The sequence below is a fragment of the Camelus bactrianus genome, chromosome 33, assembly GCF_048773025.1.
Source record: "Camelus bactrianus isolate YW-2024 breed Bactrian camel chromosome 33, ASM4877302v1, whole genome shotgun sequence".
Lineage (NCBI taxonomy): Eukaryota > Metazoa > Chordata > Mammalia > Artiodactyla > Camelidae > Camelus > Camelus bactrianus.
Window position 1 is genome coordinate 8,376,537 of NC_133571.1, and position 15,083 is coordinate 8,391,619.

The window sequence follows — 15,083 nt, forward strand, 5'->3', positions numbered from 1 at the left end:
CAGGGGTACGGGGTGAATCATTTATCTGATCTGTGGCCTTGGTCAGTCATCTGACACAACATCATACCCTCTTGACCAGTCACCTTTCACCAATAATCAGAACGAGGGAATTGAGAAAGACGTGGTATTAAGCAAGCAGTCATTCTGTGGCCTTCAGTCCCACTGAGGCGGCTGCAGAAATGCTCGTCACCAGCCTTTTACCATCTGACACTGACAGCGACTCAGATGTGAGGGACTGTGTGCTCCATCCAGCACTCCTGCGGGGAAGACACTGAACAGTGTTCAAGAAGTGTCTGTCTCTACTCTTTGGAACCTCATTTGAGCTACTTCTCTGTGACAAACAGTAAGTGAGTGAGTGGTATTAGAGGTCACAGCAGGTAGATGACCCGGGTAAGCCTCACAGAGAGGACGTGAACAATGAGTACACTTTAACTCAACAGTCTTTTCTTTGTTAACTTACAACAACAGTTTATTATTTCTCTCAAATCTGTGGTTGCCTGATAGATTTTCTGCATCACCTGGCTTTGGCTGGAACGTTCAGGAGCTACAGGTTCAGCCAGCTCTACAGGCCTTCAGCCCTGACCCTGTGCGGGCTTCCTGTCTCCACGAGGCCTTTGGACCTCCTTAAGGTGCGGTACCTGGGTTCTCAGACAGAATATTCCAGGAGACAGGAAACAGAACCAATCAACTACTCAGCAATCTTTATCTTACTAAATAAGGGCATGAGAAGCTTCTGAAGAAATTCTTATTTCACCTTTTTTTTTCTTTTTCCTTTTCCTTTGGCGTAAATCCAGTTGTAAGAACATGAAATACATCAAATAACTGATAAATATTTTCTGAGATCCTAACACGTGCTAGGAGCTGTGAGATTCAAAAAGAGATGTTGTTGTAGCTCTTGAGAAACTTAGAACAAAGCCCTCTGACAGCGCCAGCCGCTTGGTCTCAGGCAGCTGACAGCAGTGGCAGTTTTAATACGGTTATATATGTGTTCTTCAGACCTGAGAGTCTGAGAACTACTTTCACAACAATAGGAAGCAGACACTCTGAGCTCCAAAAAAATTAAAGTTTTGTTTTTCTTAAAATGTCAGCAGATGATGATTAAGTAGTTGACGAATACAATGAGCAGAACACCAATGTGTTTTAAAGTCAGATCTTGCCTGTGCTCATAGTGCTGCCAGACGGGGTGGGGGGGGCGGGGGCGTTGCAAGAAAGTATCTGGGGAGGAGGGGAAAAGGACAGCCCCCAAAACCGATAAAGAAACAGAAGGCATAAGAGAATAATGAGGCAGTAAAGAATCACAAAAGTACAAAAGCTCTGCTCACTTCTTCCTTACAGCTTCTCAGTACTCTTGGCAAAGATGAGGGAGCTCAAGGCCCCACTGTGACCGACATGCAGGGAAAAGACAAGAGCGCCCCAATCGCTGATTAGCAGGGAGAACTGATTCTACCCAGAGGAGCTGAACGCCACCTGAAGCATGTCAAACTGTTAGCCTGAAACCAAACTCTGCCCTGGGTGCAGCCTCTGCTTCCACCTGGGTAGCAAGAAGCTGCTGATGGAAACAGCCTGCTGGACTCTTTTGGACAACATATGTCTCTTCTGCAAGAAATCTCCTTTAAAAAGAAAATCTGAATGAAGAACAGCATCAAAAGAGCTGTGATGTTTTCAAAACATGTCCGTAAATTCTTTGACACTGCTCCCACCAACAGGGGACGTCTAATTCCTCTCCCCTTGGACATGGGCTATCTGAGTGGCTTGCTTTCAATGAACAGAATGAGGTGGGAGTGATACTGTGGGAATTCCAAGGCCAGGTCACAAAAATCTATAGTTTTTGAGATCCTGCTTCTGGAAGCCAGCCACCATGCCGTGAGGAAGCACAGGCCTCGCGAAGAAGCAGCACGTAGGTGTTTTTGCCCAACAGCCCCAGCTGAGATCTAACCAATAGCCAACATCAACTGCTAGACATGTGAGAAAGCCTTTGAGATGCCTCCAGTCCCAGCCACCACCTCATGGTCAATGCATAAGAACCCTGATTAGCTGAAGAACTGCCTAGCTGAGCCCAGTTAGTCCACAAAACCATGAGAGAAAACAATAATAAAGAACTGTTGTCCTTTTGTACCACTAAGTTTGGGATGACTTGTTACACAGCAGTAACTGGAACAAGAGCTTCCAATTAATTTGTCCTTTACAGTGATTGTCTAAAGGTCTTCTTATCTTCCAGAAAAAAATAGTTCTGCTTATGCTAGGATGAGGGATTGGGAACACAAGGGCTGCCATTGACCAGACTGCCACATAGGACCAAAATGGACACAGGTGTCATGGACTCTTTAGGCCTCACAGCTGCTGGGCTCACTTCCTGGATGTGAAAAGGAGAGTAATAGTCTCAGTAAGAAATCTCCACGGCAGCTGATGCTCAGTGGCCACGAGCATCCTGTGCTGGGCACTGAAAGAACACGAGCAGCAGACGCTCTCAGCACAGTCCCTACCCTGCTGCTCTAGAAGTCCTCCGACTAAAAAAGGTCCCTCTGCTGCCACACCAGCTGAAGATGTTGACTTCTAACTCTTTACCTGCATCTACCTGTAATTATAATTTCCAGGGCTTTGAAATCCTGTCCTATTTAATCTCCCCAAATTACTTTAAGTCCCTAATTAGGCAAGCCTAAAATTCAGTTAGGTGAGGCTAATACGCTCCAAAACAGTGCAGAAGAAGCTCTCAAGATCCAAAAAGCAACGGTGAAAGTGAAGCAAGCAAACCCAAAGGGACCTGTAACGAAGGGGGCAGGAGTGGGTGGGAAGTGGCTGTGCAAGCAGCGGCGGGGCCTCCCGACTTGTTTCTGAAGCTATGAACTGGCCCTGCTGCTCAGGAGGCCGACTCCAGCATCCCAGAGAGGCACCTCCCGCCAAATGCTCTCACCACACTCAGAAAGGAACTCGCCACTGAGCTGGCAAGTTACTGCCATGCTCTCCCTTCACTCCTCTCCGGGGCACCATCTCAGAGTAAGCATGACACCCACCCGCTGCTGAGCTATCTCACACAAGTAGCCATTATGTCGTGCTTCAGAGAAAGAAAAAAAAATCCTCTTATTTTAGACAGTAGGTGATATGAGACGGCCTTAGAGTAGCAAATGTGTCTCGTTTAAAAAGTGTTATTTCAACTAGTTTAGCCTCTGTATCCTGGAAGTTTGATAAACTTTTACAAAAATAGCCAGACACAGATGTGGCAAACTCAGGGAGACCAGGTTGCAGCTCTGGTACCAGCTGTGAGCAAGGGGAGGCTGGCAAATGGCTATCTGGGGGTCTCCAGCCCTTTGACAAAGCAGAGAAGAAACCTGACAGGAGAAGAATGGATGGGTGTCCGGGCTGTCATCCTCCCAAATGGGCTGAGCCCTTCTCCAAAGTCACCAGTGACAGCCTTGCTTATTTTCCAGCAATTCGAACAGGAAACAAGTCTCTTCACATATTCACAGACTTCAGAATTCCTAAATTTGCACCAATCACAATATTGTCCTAACAATCTTTAGGTTGCTTCCCCCCTGGACTGAGTCTCCGCTCACATACACTCAGAATAAGACTTATTTTTTTGTGCCAGTACTGTCTTCAAACTATTCTCCCTTCCTTTTCAGACAGCTGAGACCCAATCCAGGCTACACCACCAAGAAACACCAGCAAATTAAATCAGATAAGTCAACAATGGGCAAATCCACATGGGAGGGGCGAAGGGACTCTGTCTACGTGCTCCATGCCCCATCCTGCTTTTGGGAGAAGCTCTCATACTCTGGTCACATTGCAACAGGAGGAACACGTTCTCTCAGTTTGCCCAGGGCAGGGCCCCTTTTACCTTCAGAAGTGTTCTGATTTGGATGATATATTATAGGATCACTTTACATAAGGGCAAATTTAAACCAAAGAGGTAAATTACACTTTTCTCTATTGACCCTCAGGCCCCTTATCCAAGGGGCTTCTTTTTATCTTTCCACTTGTGCTCGTGACTCCTTCTCCCTGAACTACCTACGTGATTCTACCCTTTTTACACCGGTACAAAGCCCCTTTCTCCTTTAAGCCTCAGCTCAAGCACCACCTCCTTCAGGAAGCCCTCTCAGTATCCCCTAACCTCCACAGATCTCTCCGTCCTTTGAAGTTCTATGGCACCCTCTATGGCCTTAACATTATTTTCAAGCTGTTTTTGTATGTGTAACTACAAAAGTTGTAAACTATTCAAGGGTAAAATCTGCCTGATTACCTCTTTTGTCCCCCTTAAATAATCCAGCTCTGTGACAAAGTCCTAATAGCTATTCAATAAATATTTTCTGATTTCCAAACCTGCCTAACCAGCCACTTCAGGACGTGAATGAAGCCTCCAGGGACGTCCCGCTGCTGACTCCTTCTCTCACAGCTCCCATACTTTTCTCTTAAAGTACTTAACACAGGTTGTGATCACATATTGGTTGTATGGTTGTTTGTGTAACGCCAACCTCCTCAGTGTACTGTAGGGGCCAAGAGGACAGGGAGTTTGTGTGTCCTGCTCACAGCTATGTACTTAAGATCCATCCCAGTTCCTGGCAGTGTTCAACGTCTGCTGATTGGACAGATGTCAGATGGATAGACAGACAGAAGGATAAAGGAAGAAAGAAAAAATGATCTCAAAGTGAAGTCTAAAGAAAGCAGGTATAAATTTTAGGGTCTTACCCATTTGAGATACCTGCTTACATTTCTAAAAAGATCACAGGGTGGGATGTCACAAGTTTATTAAAGCCTCCTTCCCTCAGGAACAGCTAGGTAATGGTTGGGCCTGCAGCCCCACCTGATCTAGGGTTAAGACATGAGTGACCATTACACGGGGATGGTACCATTCTCCCTCCTTGTTATATAAATTGCGAAAGTACAAAAACCTTTGTTTCAAGAAGACAGAGGAAACATAACAGCCCCATTCAAGGGGCTCAAAGGCTTTCCAGGACCAAGCTCCCCAGAGCACTCCACGCACTGCCACAGAACGAGCTCTCCGAGGCACACAGCCTCTGACAGGACAGTCCAACTTAACCAGCCCAGAGTCAGCAACACGAGCTGTCACAGTGCTGACAGTTACAAATTGCTGTGGCAAATGAGGCTGTAGGATCCCGCTGTTCTTGCAGTTAGGTCAGTATATGCTAGGAAATGCTGAGGAAGAGAAATGTAAAGAAAATCAGTGTAATTTTGGAACTTTGGGCAGCCTGATAATTAATTGGAAGGCTTGACGTTTATATAATGCTTTAGAATTTAAAAGCACTCTCATCTTTCAGCTCTCATTTAATCCTTACACATCCCCATGAAGAGTATAAAATATTATCTCTGTTTTACTGCTGGGGAAATTTGGGGATCAGGGAGGAACAACCAGCAAGTAACCAGGATTAAACGCACATGTCCTCTGACCCCATGCTCTTTTCATTGTACTTTGCATCCCTTCCAGTCAGTAACTGCACCTTTTCAATTCTTAGACCAACTGATTTCTTTCTTTCTCAGCATATGGTCATGAAAAGAATGCCAGTTTAGGGGAAATGAATACAATTAACGGGAAATTTAAAACCTCTGAAGGCATTCCCCAAAAGCCTTCTTCTCTCCTCCACCTACACTGGAGGTGTGCTCAGTGGGCAAACAGGAAATGGAGCAGCACCAGGGACCAAAAGGAGAGAGGACGTACAATGAGATAACTTGGAGTCTCTCTAATAAGTGCTGCTGAACGTGGGAAAGCTTCTGGTCACGGACCAGCCCAGATGGAGAAAGCAAATCTTAACAATGACTAGGACTGCACCTCTGATACAAAAAAGGAAAAATCTGAAAGTTCGATACAGGCCACTGGGGAAAATTGTGGCTTTCTAGGATCTAAACTTTGGCCTGATCTTTCTCTGCAACAATGTGTCCCCAAAGTCCACCCGTCCTCCTCTAGTCAAGCAGAACAGCCTCCTGACTTGTTTGTATGCCGGCAACTTCCCCTCCTTTCAGTCCACCTCCCACCCTAGCAACAGTGTAATTTCCAGATGTCATCTCCTCTTGGAATCTTCCTTGGTCCCTCACACTCGAGCCTTTTGGAGATAAGACCTGTCCCTCTTATGTCCCAATAGTACATCCCTGAACTGTGGCATATGTCCCCAGGAACACCATAAACCCCCCAAGGCAGCGGTCCTGGCTGCACACGGTCTAAAGATACACACAGCTGGAGAAATAAAAAGCAACCACATTGGCCCCACTTAAAACTCAAGTGGGTTCTTGATCCTGTCCTTAATCATACCATACTTCTAGAACTCCTTTTGTTTCCTACTTTCCTCAGTTATTTCAGATCTTTTCTCTCCTCAAACCTCCAACTCCTCATCCCGTGCACCCCTTTCTCATCAAACAATCTTACTTCCTACTTCACTGAAAAAAACTGAGGCCATCAGAAGAGAACATCCAGAGAGCATCACACCTACGTGCCTGATTACTCTTCTGCTCTGCCCAGTAGCTATGTGTGGCTACTTAAACTAATTAAGGTTGAAAAGATTAAAAATTCAGTACCTCAGTCATACTAGTCACATTTTAACTACCTAATAGCTACATGTGGCTTGTGGCTCGTCTGTTGGACGGTACAGATATAGAATTCCTACATCACTGCAGAAAGTTCTACTGGACAGTGCTGTACAGAGATGCTCTATCTGTATGTCTACCTGAAATACATCCTTTACCTACTTGTGTGTCTCCTGTCACCTAGGTCAAGGGCATTGCTCCAGTAATTCTTTCCTTTCTCCTACATAATCAGATTTCTACTCTATAAGACAATTTCCATCAATACATAAACATGACTCTTATTTCCCTCTTCTTAAAGAAACAAAAGAGGAACAGTTTAGGGCAATGAAAAAGTTTTGGCAATAGGTAATGGTATTCTCAACACAAAAAGGAAATGATGACATGTGACAAGATAAAGGTGTTAGCTAACGCTACTGCGGTAATCAGATTGTGATATATAACTGTATCAAACCAACAGGTTGGTAACCTTGAACTTACACAATGTTATATGTCAATTATACCGCAATTAAAAAAAAAAAGACAATGGTAATGGGTGCACAACACTGTGCACGTAATTAATGCCACTGAACTGTACACCTAAAATGGTTAAAATGGCAGATTTTATATTACATATATGCTACCATAATAGAAAACATTTTTAAAGGGCAAAAAATCTCTAATTATTACTCCCCTGCACCCACCACCAGCTGTAGCCCTCGTTCTCTGCTTCCCTTTGCAGCAAAACTCTTCAAAAGACCTGCCTAGGTTTGCCGTCCCCAAGCCTTGTCCTGCTGCTTTTGCTTTTACTCTTCTAATCTCTCAAGTCCCTACGACCCACCACTGCACTGCAATTGCTTTTACCAGCTGCCAAATCCAATGGACAGTTGTTATTCTTCATCTTACTTGATTTATCAGTCGATTCTGATCACTCCCTTTTCCTGAGAACATTTTCTTCCCTGTTTCTGAGTCCCAAACCTGCCTCTCAAGACCTGGTCCTCTAACTTCTGGTTTCGGCCTGACATCCTGGGTCCTGGGCTCTGCCCCCCAGGTCACCATGGACCTCCTTAACTTCAAACTGTCTGTTTACCTGGGCCTCTGCCCACAGAAAACCTGACCCCTCCAGCCTCCCCTGCTCCTTACTCCTTTACCTGGACATCCTGACTCCCCGCTTGCCATGAATTCTGAGGCCTCTCTGAAGCACCAGCCAAGCCCTGATCTATTTGGTCTCTCTGTTTAAGATCTAATAAGGCCTGGCCCAGTCTCTGACTGGGGATCAGAGAGGAACAACCAGCAAGTAACCTGGATTAAACGCACATGTCTTCTGACCCCATGCTCTTTTCATTATACTTTGCATCCCTGCCAGTAACTGCACCTTTTCAATTCTTAGGACCAACTGATTTCTTTCTTTCTTGAGCCCCAAAATAATGGATATGAACTTCTAGTTCCTTAAAATATACAGCCAATCTTCCTAACAGTGTTAGAAAACTCTTCAGTTAAGAAAGCTGAACTTGGTTGCCAAAAATAATCAATGTCAAACATTTATTTGTGTTCTCTTCAGTGAACACGTCTCTTTAGATTTTTTTTTATTTGGTTGATACCAGAATATACTTTGCATTCTGGTGCCTAGAAAAGGAGAGCACTCTTAGATTTCTCAGGAAACTGGACAAGAATAGAAGATGTTTGGGCCCAGATAAAAATAAAATAAGATGGCTACTAGAGTTAGCCCAGGACCAGAGTTATTCAATCCCAGATTCCAACTTTCACCCTTACTAGTCCTAGTACATTTCTTAGGATTAAAGCCACATACCTAGAAGCATCAAGGAATGGTCTGTAGGCCAAGGTGATCCATTCTTCTCTATTGGACGAATATTTCGGCTCCCGGGGTGTCTCTCTCACGGTGTCCAAATCCACTAAATAATGGCATTTACTGAGGTCGATCTGCAAGGGAGAAAGGCCAACTCTTCGTCAGTAATTTCAAAGGTCCTCTCAGGATAAGAAACGTCATCTGTAACCCTAAGAATTCCCAGTGGGTTTTAGAAGCACAGACATCTAAGTCCTCGGACAGTGTTACCTGTGCTCTCTGCACTCAGATGAGAGTGCTGGGTGTTTGGGCTATTATTTAGCCTCCTGGGGGTGGGGCGGGGGGACATGCACCCACCCAGCCAAATATATACGTAAACCATGGGAGTTCTGCCTCTCGTTTGGATACTGAGTCCCTCCAGACTCACAAACACTTTGGAAGCTAACACAGGTCCACAGCCTACTCAGAAACCTTTCTTCTGCCGCTCACTACTGCTCCCTTCTAATCTATTGTCTTTTATTACAGAGATTGAAGGGCATGACCAAACACAAACGCTAACGTGTGAGTAGCTCTGTCTCTGCTGCTGACCGAGAGCCAGGGAGGTTACCCCGCATCTCACAAGTGGTACAGAAACATCATGCATACCGTCTCCTTCAAGAATTCAACAGAACTGACAGAGACCCAGGGACTGCCCTTGCAGCAAAAGATCAGTCAAATTCACAGCACTGTGAATCAACTATACTTTGATTTTTTAAAAAATCAATAAAATTGAGATATAAAAAGTGGAGACTATCAAAAATATACAGCAGCTATTAGCAAAACTAGAGTCATCTAGTTGCTCACAACATGGATACACCAAAGCACCACCGATACTCATAAGGGATCATTAACAGACTTCATTTAAAACATGTTGGTACTATGCTTCTCACTAAACTGACTCAACAGAACATGCTACAAATCTGTGCGATACTTCCACAGTTACACAGTTCATTTCAAACCATAATTACCTTCTTCTTCTCATCTCGAAACCATCAGAATATTTAATAGTCATGGGGAAATTTTTAGGCCTTTTTAATTTTAAAAAGTTTAAACTTAAAAAAATACAATATACACAAAACAATTTTCATTGCAGCACTGTTTACACTAGCCAAGACATGGAAGCAACCTAAGCGTCCATTTACAGATGAATAGGTAAAGAAGATGGTGTACACACACACACACACACACACACAATGGAATATTACTCGGCTATAAAAAAGAATGAAATGCCATTTGCAGCAACATGGATAGACCTAGAGATGATCATACTAAGTGAAGTAAGTCAGACAGAGAAAGACAAATATTATGTGATATCATTTATATGTGGCGTCTAAAAAATAATACAAGTTGAGTCTACATACAAAACAGGAATAGACTCACAGACATAGAAAACAAACTTATGGTTACCAAAGGGGAAGGGGGCGGAGGGATAAATTACGAGTGTGGGGTTAACAGATACACACCACTGTATATAAAATAGATAAACAACAAGGATTTACTATATAGCACAGGGAACTACATTCAATATCTTGTAATAACCTATAATGGAAAAGAATCTGAAAAAGAATATATATATATAATTGAATCACTTTGCTGTATAACTGAAACTAACACAATATGGTAAATCAACCATAGTTCAATGGAAAAAAAATAAAATACACACATTTCTATGAGGTTATAAATAAAACCCCGAAGATAGAAAACATCACTGTTATATTGTGATTTATAATAAATATATTTTTTGGTCTTCTTCTATGGCTTCTGGCTCAGTGCTCCCAAAACCCTTGTCATTTCCTAAGCACTAAGAGCAACGGGAACATCTTTTGTTATAACACTTGGTCTCTTGTCCTCAGTTCCTGAAATCCCTTCAAAGCCATAAAGGTGAAAGGATTGTCTTGTTAACAAGCCCCTTTCAACCACAACTGAGCTATGTTAATGATGCGACTTTTGGATATCCCCTGAAGATGGGCGGAGGGGGTGCTGGTCACCATAGGAACTAACCATGTGATTAGAAGGTTGGAACTTTCAGTCACACATCACCCTCGCCACTGCTGTGGAGGGGAGAAGCTGGAGGCTGAGTTCAGTCAGCGATGGCCGTGATTGGCGCCCATGTGTGTGCGCGCGCGTGTGTGTAATGAAGAATCCACAAATCCCCAGACGGTCAGGTCCAGAGACGTCCTGGCTGGGGGATGTGTGGAGATTCGGGACGAGCGCTGCACCTGGAGGGGGCACGGAGACCCCCACTCTCTCCTCATACCTTGTCCTGTGCGTCTCTTCTGCCTGCTGTTCCTCGGTTATATTCTTTTTATGATAAACTGGTAATCTAGTACGGAAAATGTTCGCTCTGAGTTCTGCGAGCTGCTCTGGCAAATTAATCAAACCCAAGGAGAGGGCTGTGGGAACCTCTGATTTCTCCCCAGCCAGTAAGAAACGGGGAACCACCTGGGCTTGAAACTGGTATCTGAAATGGGCAGGAGAAGGGGGCAGTCTGGTAGGACGGAGCCCTCAACCTGCGGAATCTAACGTTACCTATGAGCAATGTCAGGACTGTGTTGAACTGTAGGACACCCAGATGGCATCTGAGAATTGTTTTTACTGTGGGGAACCCCCACCCCCACAATTAGAAATCAGGTCTCAAGAATCCTCTCAATTATTAATGTAGTCAGTTAAAAATAAACTCAAGAGAAGGAAACATTTTTTTCAGTGTTTTTTAACATGCAACTATGTTACATATACTATTTTTTTTGTTTTGGTTTGGGTTTTTTTTTTTTGAGGAGGGGCAGGTAATTAGGTTTTATTTATTGATGGAGGTACTGGGGATTGAACTCAGGACCTTGTGCATGCTAAGCATGCACTCCACCACTGAGCTATACCCTCTCCCTACTACACATACTATTTTTAAAATCATTGTATTAAGGTATATATGAGATTATTAACTCCTATTTTATAAATGAGGAAGCCAAGACTTACAAAATTATATAACTTCATTTTTTCAAGATCTATATTAAGCCCTTACAGTGTACTAGGCATTAATAAGTTAGAGCTAATGATACAGAACTAAATAAATAAGATGCAGTTCTTGCCCTAAAAGGATTTACAGTTCTAACCAAAATCATGTGAGTTTACAGTAGAGCCATATTTGGACCCAGGTCAGTGTGATTTCAAAAGCCATACATCAAGACTGCCAAAAATGACTGAATCAGCAGCAAAATGCTCTCAGGAGCCCATCTAAATGTCTCTTAAAAATTAAAACCAAAAAAGAGTTGTCCTAGAATGCCAAGTTTCAGCTAAGATAAAGATGATTTGAAACATGAATAGATCTACAGCAGATCTCATCTTTAACAATGAAGGGTTGAAAGCTTTTCCTTAAAAATCAGGACTAAGCCAAGGCTGCGGTTACCACGACTGTCTGCAGCCCTGTACTGGACGGCCTAGTCAGCAGGGTAAGGCAACAGAAACAAGCGGCAGGAGAAATGGAAAGAAACAAAACTCATTTATTCTTTACAATGATATGACTGGTATGTATAAAATCCAAAAGAATCAAAAGATAAATTTTTGGAATTAAGAGAGCTTATCAAACTTTAGGCCTACAGAATATAAAATCAACATCATATATTCCTTTATAATAGCAGTAAACAGCACATTAGATTGTTGGATTTGAAAATGTGTGCTTTGGGATAAATCTGGGAAAATGTGCAGAAGTCCTCTATAAACCTTGAAAACATGCTAAGTGAAATAAGTCAGACAAAAAGGCTACATTTTGTGTGATTCCATTTATATGAAATGTCCAGAAGAGGCAAACCCATTAAGACAAAAAGCAGATTAGTGGTTGCTAAGGATTGGGAGATGGACTGCTAAATGGGTATGGGTTTTTTGAGTGGGGAGTGATTGAAACGTTCTGAAATCACATTGTGGTGATGGTTGCATAACAATATAAATGTACTAAAAGCCACTGAAAAAGTTCTGGAGGTAGAGAGTGGCGATGCTTCCACAACAGTGTAAATTTTCTCAGGGCAGCTGAATTGTGTACCTAAAGATGATTCATCCACTGATGGACATTAATTAATTATGATAAGATCCAGCAACTCCATTTCTAAGCATATATCCAACAGAACTGAAAGCAAGGACTCAAAACAGCTATCTGTATCCCAATGTTCACAGTAGCTCTATTCATAATAGACAAAAGGTGGAAAGAACCCAAACGTCCATCAGTGCATGAATGGATAAACAAAATGTTCGTTTAATGGGTGCTGAGTTTCAGTCTGGCATGATGAAAAAGTTCTGGAGATAGAGAGTGGTGACGGTTGTACAACAGTGTGAATGTTCTTAGTACAAGAGAATTGTACATCTAAAGATGGTTAAAATAGTAAATTTGATCATAATTTTTTAAATTGTTGAAATGGTGAATTTTATTTCAAAAAAAATTTTGACAGGCAATAAAGCAGACCTTATTAAATGGAGAGATAAATCTTATTTCCAAGTTAAAGACCCATTATTATTAAGATGCATATCCTAAATAAATTGATGGATAGATTAAATACAGTCTCAATAAAAATCCCAACAGACTTTTTTTGTGCAATTTGACAACACGATTCTAAAACGTTTGTGGAAATGCAGAAGGATGTGGATAGCCAAGACATCTTAGAAAAGAAGAACAATGTGGGGACTTACTATAAAGTAAGAGTAATTAAGACAATGAGGTATTAGGTTAGGAATAGAACACACCATTGCACAGAGTCTGGAACAGGCACATATGGACCCAGATCTATGACAGAAGTGATACCTCACAGCAGTGGGGAGAGGACTGTCTCTTCATTAACTGGTGCTGGGACAACTGGATATCCATTGGGGGAAAAATGAAATTGGACCTCAACCTCACTCTGCACATAAAAATCAACTTCAGACAGATTATAGAACTAAAGTGAAAAGCAAAACTCTTAGAAGATAATATGGAAGACGACTGTCAAGATCTTATGTATGGCAAAAGTATTTTTAGACAAGACACAAAAAGCATTAACTATAAAAGAAATGATGGGTAAATTTGACTACATTAAAATTGGGAATGTCTGTTCATCAAGGATGCCATTAAGAGAGTAAAGAAATGAGCCACAGAATGGGAGAAGATAGACATGACACAGTTAACAGTCAAGTACTCGTATCTAGAATATATAAAGAACACCTGCTAATCAATAAGACAAAGATGGACTATCCAAAAGAAAAATGGGCGAATGACTTGAATAGGTTCTTCATAAGAAGAAATCTAACTGGCCAAAACAAATGAAAACAAGTACTCAACCTCATTAGTAACCAAGGAAATGCAAATCAAAATCACAATGAAAAATTACAATACCAAATGCTGGCCAGAAAGTGGAGCAGCTCTTACACATTGCTGGCAGAAGATTAAGTTCGTAGAGTTTTAGAAAACTATTTGGCAGAATCTACTAAAACTAAACATACGCATTCCCTACGATCCAGCAATTCTACTCCAAGGTATTAGATTGAACCATATGGAATCATCAATATGTGACTGAATCACAAAAATGGTACTTTCACATGGTTCAAGCTAATGTATATCCAACAGAAATGTATGCACCACAGACAAGTTCAAGAACGTTCAAAGTGGCAGTATTTACGGCTGGCCCAGGCATGAAACAACCAATCATCAATAGTAAAATAATAAATAGTGGTATAGTCATACAATGAAATGCTATACCATAATAAAAGAGAACAAACTACAGCTACATTCAACAATGTGTGACTATTACAAACAAAATGTTGAGAAAAAGGCCAAGACATACAAAAACGCAACATGATTCCATGTATATGAAGTTCAAAAATGGGCAAAAATGAACCTTTACGGTTTAGGAATACATATAAAAGTAGTAAATCTAAAAAGAAAAGTAAGGATATTCTTATCATACAAGTCAGGAGATTCCCTCTGAAGGGGAGGTGGGTAGTGATCAAAAGGAACTGCTGGGGGCGCTTCTGGGTGCTGGTAAAGATTTTGTATTTGACCTGGGTGATGGTTACACAGGTGTGTGCTCTATTATTGCTATATTATTAATTTACTGCACATTTATGTTTTGTGCACATTTAGGTTTAGGCTTATACACAATTGAAGATTTGAAAAATGCATGTAAGACCAACTTGGCCATCTCTGGCTTACAGTAAACTCTGTTCTTTCCCAACCTCTAATTCACAGTAATGTTCTCATTCTTTTCCAGCATTATTCATACGTAAAAAAGACTTCAGTCTCACATCTGTCTCTACATATGGGCTGTTCCTCCAGGGGAGAGGAAGCACACTGAGAATTGACGTCAGACCCAATTCCATTCTGCATAACTCTCTAAAAATGATCCTTTGCATAAACACTCCAGGAAGCAGCCTTTTTGGTCTGAACACCCACTCTGTAACTCCCAAGGATTTTAAAACATGAAACAAGTTTTTAAAAGCTTTTGCAAGTGCCATGCCTCTATTCAAACAGAACCAGCAAGGGGCAGAGACACATGGTCTCACACCTAGACCTCCTTTGGTGAGGGAGCTCTGAGTATGACAAATACTTGACCTCAGCCTGGCCAGGTCTGAATAGCTAGATGTGGTGTTGGATACATGGTCTACCAGAGATGTGGGTAGTAACTAATTAACATCCAACCACAGCAGTTAGCTTTAGGCTTCACTCATCACACCATCCACATGCAACTTCCATGTAAGTAAAGGTTTTCGAAAGATACCT

The 15,083-nt window shown here is 42.1% G+C and overlaps 1 protein-coding gene and 1 long non-coding RNA gene across 4 annotated transcripts in view; one reads left to right on the plus strand and one right to left on the minus strand.

Annotated features, from left to right (window-relative positions):
- The window catches only part of ALG9 (ALG9 alpha-1,2-mannosyltransferase), a 78,974-nt gene that overhangs the window by 10,843 nt on the left and 53,048 nt on the right, over window positions 1-15,083 (minus strand). For 2 of the 3 annotated variants that reach the window (XM_074357129.1, XM_074357130.1), the window contains exon 14: window positions 8,318-8,448. In XM_074357129.1, coding sequence (XP_074213230.1) covers window positions 8,318-8,448 — 131 coding nt within the window. Of the gene's footprint in view, window positions 1-5,015; window positions 5,152-8,317; window positions 8,449-15,083 lie in introns of those variants that run through there. The other variant, XM_074357131.1, reaches the window with a different exon arrangement.
- LOC105080044 (uncharacterized) lies at window positions 89-10,097 on the plus strand. Its single transcript, XR_836315.3, has 5 exons — window positions 89-343; window positions 505-629; window positions 1,336-2,994; window positions 3,621-4,662; window positions 8,837-10,097. It is a non-coding gene; the product is annotated as an uncharacterized LOC105080044 (long non-coding RNA).